This window comes from Panthera pardus, unplaced genomic scaffold (assembly GCF_024362965.1).
Source record: "Panthera pardus isolate Hobbes unplaced genomic scaffold, ASM2436296v1 HiC_scaffold_6, whole genome shotgun sequence".
Classification (NCBI taxonomy): Eukaryota; Metazoa; Chordata; class Mammalia; order Carnivora; family Felidae; genus Panthera; species Panthera pardus.
Genome location: NW_026526991.1, coordinates 130,624,467 through 130,633,039, shown reverse-complemented (window position 1 = coordinate 130,633,039; position 8,573 = coordinate 130,624,467). Strand labels below are relative to the sequence as shown.

The window sequence follows — 8,573 nt, the reverse complement described above, 5'->3', positions numbered from 1 at the left end:
AACGCTTCTGTTTTTCTCTTGTTGATCTGCTTCTGTCAGACCAAGGTATAGGCTGTGGCTGGAGAACCCGGCAGGGTGGAAGAAAAAATAATTTTTCTTCCCCTTTAGTACTTTGAAATCTGACTTTACATTTATGTATACACATCTCTCTCAGCTTTAAAAAGCTGTCTATTTTTTAAAAATCCAATAAAAAGTGTAAGTAACTGAAAGAGTCAAAGTTTTAAAACCCTTTGAGACTCCGGGTCCAGTCTCTTTAACTTTTCAAACTAGATATTGAAACAATATACCAAAGTGCTTATTGTGAGGCAAGACTGCTATAAGGAAAAGAGTGGATAATGGCAAGATATTTACAGCGTGTGCAGCTGTAAGGATCAGCCTCTGCTCTGTGAGGACCCTCACCAAATACAGTTTCACGATTATATTTAACCCACTTTACTAATATTACTTCATCTTTTATCATTATTCCATTATTTATCTTTTATTACAAGATAAATATGAAAGACTAAAATGCTACGGTAGCAAAATAACTTCAAATTAAAGTTTACTACTTGAAAAACTAATGGAGAGAGAGCTACATTTTATAGTGGGGAAGACTGGAAATACCTTATTGCTATTAATAATGGCAGACAAAGTAAAGCAAAGGTGATGTAGTTCTAAATACAGTACTCCTGGAAATTAATAAAGTATTTAACATACGACTGTGATATATATATACATATATATATATATATATATAGTCATGTAGGCAAACACTGAGTAGTATATCTCCTCAATGAAAAGAAAATTAGCTTCAGAAGCATCAGAGACGCAGCACTTTTATCATATGAAAAAAGCACGTGAAAGACACAAAACCAAATATACTTATTACTTTTAGCATGTTAAAAACAATCACATCAAAAAAAGTATACAGATAAAAATGTCATAGATGACATAAGAAAATAGTGTGTATATATATATTCTGCATATATATATATATGTATATAAATCTACAGTATTTACCACTGTTGACATATATATTTTGGAACAGCTCAGGTGCTGCCATCACACCCTAAATTGTACAGCTTGGTTTATTACAAGTCACAGAATCATGGTTTAAACATTCGAACTGATATCCTTAGCTGCATTTCGTTATATACATGTCTTTCTAAGCCTCCACATGATCCGAATCAAGAGCCCAGGGACAGCAGGGTTTTGTCTGTGCTCCAGCGTAGTGCTTAGCTGCTAACACACTGCATTTGTTTTGCCATTTAATAACATCATTACTGAGTTGATTAAAATTACATTAGACTCATTATATACATAAAAAATATTGTCACATTCACTAGCTAAACAAATGTTACTCTCATTTGAAAAGATATACTTCGGTACCTTGAAAGTTTAAAGCTCCAACTTGGGACAAGAAGAGCCATGGACGTTAGGTTTATCCTACTCTCTTCATTATTCAAACACCAGGCAAGTATGCTGAAAACGAGCTCTCCCGTTAAACACAAAGTCATACTTTCTGGGAGTGCCCAAAACTTTGCCAGCATTTTGGTAATTGTAGTGTAATAGAGTATTTTAAAAGACATTGCTCATTTTTAAACCATGAACCTGAATTTTTTTCACTGAGAAAGAAAAAAAGGAGATTTTTGAAAGTATGAAAGTCACACTCGTTTTTAAAAAAGACGAAAATCTTAAGACTCCTATTAATAATTAGGACCATTGTTTACAATTTTACACAGTGATAATTTAGTGGCCCAAGGGCAGTGATACCCACTAGGGCCTTTAAAGAAAGAGTGCCAGGAAAAGATCGTGTAAATGAACGGCCTGGGCCTGCAGGAATCGAAGGGGCAGAAGTGAGAAGCCACCATACTGCTGACCAGCTTTCGCATGAACTCCACAGGAGGCTGCTCTGCTGCCCCACGTGAGCGCGCACTCATCAGTAACTCCTCCTGCTGGCATCCACTGGAGAGCAGGACCTCGGCACCTCCTTTGCGTCTGGCAAGGAGCATTCTGCTCTGAGCTTTGCAAGAGTCAGACCAGAACAAAGGGCGCCGAACGCACTAAAGCTGCTCTGACACTGATCTCAGGGTGCGTGGATGCAACGGGCAGCGCGGCCGCGCCTTTGGCCATAAACTTACTTTGAGTGCCCCGATGTTTAAGCACCATTAAGTGGTGAGCCTTGCTCTCCAGTGTCTTTAATTTTCAGATGGAAAGAAAATGGCTGCAATGGCAGAGAAGCTGAATCAAGTCGGGGCAGACCCTTACATCACTTTAGGACCTGGGTGAAAAACAGATTGGGGGGGGGGGGGGGGTGGGGGAGGAACTTGAGTGGAAGATAAGTTAAGGAAAGGAAGAACAGTAAATTATCCCATGGCTATATATTAAAATTAGTTTTTTTAACGTTTCTTTAGTTTTGCGTTCAAATGTGTGTGCACGGAGCCTTTTGGTATCTATTAAAAGATACGTACACTACATCTAGCCTTCAAAATGTCTATTCTATGCAGTTTTTCAGTGCTTTATAATGTTTCTCAAAATAGCATAGGCTAATGGAGTAAAAATGCTCAGGTTTTGGAGAAAGATATAAATGAAACTGAGAGATGAATTATCATCATGTGTGCATCCCTCAACACCACTGCTATGTTTCCATGTTAAATTCTTTTGAGCAGATTCAGTGATGATGCAATTTAAAAACTGCTCATCTTAAGCAGCATCTACATGGGGATGAAACGTTTCTACATATTCTTATTACTAGCATACACTGGAATTGTGCGAGATGTTTACAGTAGTAGGAAATACTGCTTTGGCAATTATAAACATAGCAATGTAGGTTTCAAATGGTTTCTATTCTCTTGTCTTTACCAAGTATAGATAAATTCTCACAGCAATACTGATTCTTGAATAGAAAGTCCATCCCGATTTCTGTAGTGATATCCTGGAGGCGAGGGCCCTGAATATTGATACCCAGAGGAACCGGCATCTTCTAAACCTGGTGAAGTTCTGTATCGCACTGGACTATCTACTGAGACTGCTGGGAGGCTATGGTCCTGAAAGGGAACATGCTGAAAGGCGGAATATTTTGGTAACTTGCTCAAGTGGCTACGGTTAGCATCTTGAGTCCACAGCTGTCCGTGAGTCTCAGGTCTGTATGTGTAACTAACTTCTGACCATTTTCTGTTATCCGGCAGATAATCCACTGGAGGAATGATGAATTTCCCATTCTTTGGTGACTCTGAATTGCCTGAATACCCCCCGGCACCGGTCTCCACAGGAAGAACTTCTATTCGGCTGGATGGCAGGACAAGAGGAAGAGGGCGGCTGTAAGATTTCTCTGGAGAAATATCGACTGAAAGAGTAGAGCCATAAGGTCTCCTGGAAGGATTCCCTGGAGTCCCATGGGTAAACTGTGGAGATGCAAAGCTGCTGTCGGCAGCAGGGATGTGTTTGGGAGAATTTCCGTGGTACACAGGGGGGTTACTGTAGGAGGGTGGGTGCACTGTCCTGCGATCTTCCCCGTCTAACGGAGACGGGTATTTTGTGTAACCTGCAGGCTGCACTTTAAAAGTAAACTTGTTTGAGGCTCTTGATGGACTAGACCCTGGCTCCACGTGCTTCCTGGGACTGTGACAGTAAGCTCTTTCTAGCGCCTCTTCAATCGACGCGCTGTTATCATTCTCAGGCACGTTATCGTACTGGGATGCATTGGAGCCCCGTTTCCCTTCATCGACATCCCAAACCTTCATCTTTTGCCTCACGTTCGACATCCGAGTATCAGCAGAACTCGGGACGGGGGCTGTGAGCGACGGGTGTGCTGACCTACTTTTGCCTTCGATGGCATATTTGGCAGTTTTTTCAATAGCTGAAGTATCTGACGGTTTATTCCACTTGGGCACAAATTCCTTCCTGACAGTTGAAGTGGCATTGCTGTTCTGGTTAGCAGCTGCGTGATTATATTGCCTCGAACTGTCTTGTGGGCCCGACGGAAGTTTTCTTTGCAAATCTGCTTCGTCTTTAAGCTTTTTACTGTCTTCGTCCACGGATTTCTTTCTCAGCGCCCTTACTCTTTCTGGTGTGCCAACTCGACCTTGATGGTGAGGGGAATGCTCATGCTTTTTGTGGGGTGAAGAGTTGCTCTCTCTTCTGCTGTTCAGGGGGGGACTTGACCTGCCCATGCTTCTTTGTCCGTTGCTCAGGTGACTGATGCCAGCAGATTCAGGTGGAAGCTGTCCCAAAGGTTTCCGTGGGTATTCATCCTCTTTACCTAAAGGGAAAGACAGATCCATAAATAACATAAATACAGCAGTAAATAATATCAAATATAAAACCACATGATGAACAACGGTATACTTTTCATCTGAGCACTCATACACATAAACCACAGAATCTGGGGGGTTTAGGAGAAGCAGTTTTTAGGGAGACTGATACTAAAACATACCACAAGTCAAAATCTTATTAGACAATGTGCAGGTGGGAATATTTTATGAACTTATGAGGAAGGGTGATACAATTATGTAACAGGTGATTCTTATGTTTTCTTAAGCTATACTGTTATGTGTCTTCAAGGACACACAGCTGATACTCTCATTCTCATTATTACAACCCTTATGCAGGTCAGTAGTTCAAGGTCCTACTGTTACTTTCGCTTTAGTTGGCCTCAACTACAGTGGCTTCAAAATCTCAGTCAAATTTCTATCAACTTACAGCAAGTCTACCAAATTGAAAAGGCAGGTGATGACCAAGCGTGGTCTCAAAGTTGTTCCCAAACGGCTTACGATTATTATTATCTTAAGTACTTGCCACAGTATAACTTCATGATAGAAAGAAATAGTATTCTATCTCACAGTTAACACCTCTAAAAGGATCCTACTTCAAATGCAAAAGAGAAAAAAAAATTTAAAAAGAAAGAAAATTATATTGGATACTTTCAGTTTTTTATTTTACATAATTAACACCAAAAAATTAATCAAGAATTAAAGGAAGGTGCAATAAATTGGGCATTTAGTAAACAGTTTAGTACATCCACTCTCACCACCGTTATTCACCAGTTATTCAACACAGTGCTGGAAGTCCCAGCCACGGCAGCCAGACAACAAAAGGAAATAAAAGGCAAAGGCAAAATAACAAAAGCAAAAATAACTGTTGGGACTACATCAAAACAAAAAGCTTCTGCACAGTGAAGGAAAAAAATCAACAAAACTAAAAGGCAATGTACTGAATGACAAAAAATATTTGCAAATAACATATCAGATAAAGGGTTAGTACCCAAAAATATATAAAGAACTTCTACAACTCAACACTCAAAAAAAAACCAAATAATCTCATTAAAAATGGACAGAAGACATGAACAGACATTTCTCCAAAGAAGATATACAGATGGCCAACAGACACATCAAAAAATGCTCAACATCACTCATCGTCAGGGACATGCAAATCACAACACAATGAGATATCACCTCACGCCTGTCAGAATGGTGAAAATGAAACACAACAAGCAGTAAGTGTTGGCTAGAATTTGGGGAAAAAAGGAACCCTCACAGACCATTGGTGGGAATGCAAACTGGTGCAGCCACTGTGGAAAACAGTACGGAGGTTCCTCAAAAAGTTAAAGTAGAACTACCCTAAGATCCAGTAACTGAACTACTGGGTATTTACCCAAACAATATAAAGACACTGATTCAAAGGGATACATGGACTCATATGTTTATAGCAGCATTATTTAAAATAGCCAAACTATGGAAGCAGCCCAAGTGTCCACTGATATATAGAGAAGATGTGCTATACATATACAATGGGATATCATTCAGCCATAAAAAAGGATGATATCTTGCCATTTGCTACAACATGGATGGGGCCAAATAGTACAATGGTAAGTGAAATAAGTCAGAGAAAGACAAATACTACATGATTTCACTCCTGTGTGGAATTTAAGAAAACAAATGAGCACAGGGGGAAAAAAAAAAGGAGAGACAAACCAAAACAAACTGTTGGTAACCAGAGGGGATGTGGGTTGGGGGCTGCGTGAAGGGGATCAACTGTACACTTATCCTGATGAGCACAGAGTAATGTATATACTCGACACCTGAAACCAACCTAACGCTACGTTAACTCTACTGGAACTAAAATACAAAACTTAAATATAAAACATTAAAAAAAATGAAAAACCGAAAATGATCATAATGTAGATATCCAATAAATATCATCTTGAAAAAAAGACAACAGACTTCTCTTGTACAAATTCCATGGTTTAAAATGTGACTTTCATGAGGTGCCTGTTTGGCTCAGTTGGCGGGACATGGGGTTCCTGATCTGGGGGTTGTAACTTTGAGCCCCTATGTTGGGTGTAGAGATTACTTAAAAAAAATCTTTAAAATAAAATTTTCACAGATTGAAAAATAATACTCTCACTTACAAATATGTGGTTGCTCTTCAGGTATCTTCCTGCCCATCCATCTACAAGACTTACTGAGTGAGCTCTGCTCTGGGCTAAGCAATGTGTCACCAGAGGCGAGTGCGCAGACCCCGTTTTCACGTAGCTCACACTCCGGGTGATGATGACTTTGTTCTTCACCCACATATGGGACTTTTGAGATATTAAAAAAATATATTCAGTGAGCTTTTCTTTGGGGGGGAGGTAGCAGAGAGTGATAGAGAAACGAGATCCTTTAAAGAGTTAAGCTATGCCGCAATTGGAATTAAGCCAAAAATAACCTTTGTGATCTTGGAATCCAGGAGTTTTTAAACGTTTTAAGACCAGGCTCTTTTTCTTCAAACCAAATTTCATATGAGGCCCCAATATATAAGGAAAATATAAACACAGCTGCTCTGATAAAAGTGGAAAGTCACCCCTTTTCCTCTTCCCTCAACTGGGCAGCTGCTCAGAGCCCGAGGGTTCAAGGTCTAGTTCTGCCTGCACCGGACAGATGGGAACAGAGCTTCAGAGAAGCCATGTGATCAATCTCTCATGGCAGACACGGAATGGGATCCAGGACCCCATGTTTTCACGCCCAGCTCACTGCTTTCTGCCACTGTGGCACATTCATTAAACTCCAGAGACACTGCGGATGGTTCAGCGGACTCTACTGTGACAATCCTTGTGCAAGCTCTTCATTTTGCACATTTGAAAGCACACAAATCACTAGAATTGGCAATCAGGGTTTGTTCCATTCATTTATCCATTCAACAAATACATATGTATCAAGCAAATACTATGGCCCAGGCACTGCCCAGGGAGCTGGCAATCCAGGAAGGACACCAAGGAAGAAGTTCCCACCCTCACGGAGCACACACGCTAGTTGTGCAGAGCCAGGAAGACAGCACCAGAGAAGGCAGTGGAAGCGAGTGGGGGTGGGGCGGGGTGGGGCAGGACCGCGCAGGGCAGAGCTCTGGCGAGGACAGAGGCGCTCTGTGCCTGGAGCAGGAGACAAGCAGAGACCAGCTGGGGACGAGGCCTGAGGAAGAGCAGTCACATCACACAGGGCCTTGAAGATTATAGTAAAGGCTCTAAAATTCTTTCTGAGTTAACTGCCAACTCCTGGGGCCTTTTCAGTAGGAGGATAACATCATCTGATACTATCTAACCAAGTTCACGTTGGTGGGTTAGACTTAGAGTATGTAATACTTAATGATGGTAACAGTAACAGCTAATATTCATTAAGCACTTAACGTGCACCAGATACTACTCAAAAAATACATATGGCATTTAGGAACAGGCGTATAACTAAGGTCACTACTCTGACCTCTCACTGTAGAGGAGGAAACCCAGGCAGAAATGGCATTGTTCTCATATCTTTTTACCATAATAATGACATTTTACGGTACATGGACACAGTATTTTAAGTGATAACCCAAACGGTGAGATGCTTGTCGATGACAAAAGTTGCCCTTGTCTTTGAATGCTGTATGTAAAAGCATCTGAGGCAATTCCAGTGCAGCATCTGACTAGTCTCACAGGAACTAGCTGGAATCAAGGTAAGAGAGGGGACTCACATGCAGCCCGAGTCAAGAATATTCACAAGTAGTTACTTAGCCTATTGAGTTAAAAACTAACCATACAAATAAAACTAAAATCAATCCGAGTCGCCCAAAAGCTTTCACCCGCTCTACAAATAGGTATCCATTTAGTCCCAGATAAATGTAGGAATTCCTTCTTCCCTATAGACAGATAACACCAACAAGCAAATTATTGAGAAGATATATAGACCTATGTAATTGAAAAACTGAACTTAAGACTCTTCTTTGACAATTTTCTGAGGGCACAGCATAGGAACCTGAATGGCTAATTCGGTGGCTGGCTGATATGCCATCAGAAAAAAATATCAGCCAATCATCACAACACCCTTTGCAGGTTGGTGAGTAGGAACCTGATGAAAAACATAACCACTAAAAGGGACAGGAAAACGCACACCCAGAGAATGGTGAATTCATGCCTGCAAAATGTGCTGTCACAGGGACAAAAGCAGATTAGTTGTAGAGACTCTTACACTGAGCCCTTTAAGCTGCCCCCTTCTCCACCACTTGAGTGGCTTCCGGCAGCCTGCAGAGAGAGAGCCACCAACATTTCAGTTCATATGAAATCATTTAAAATGTTTAAAAAA

The 8,573-nt window shown here is 40.8% G+C and overlaps 1 protein-coding gene across 8 annotated transcripts in view; it reads right to left on the bottom strand.

The window, feature by feature from the left end:
* Window positions 1–842: 842 nt before the first annotated feature.
* USP6NL (USP6 N-terminal like) overlaps window positions 843–8,573 on the bottom strand; it is a 229,874-nt gene continuing 222,143 nt past the window's right edge. For all 8 annotated transcript variants that reach the window (XM_019460816.2, XM_019460815.2, XM_019460817.2 and 5 more), the window contains one exon: window positions 843–4,240. In XM_019460816.2, the coding sequence (XP_019316361.2) occupies window positions 2,859–4,240 (1,382 nt within the window). In that variant the 3' untranslated portion in view covers window positions 843–2,858. The remainder of the gene's footprint in view (window positions 4,241–8,573) is intronic.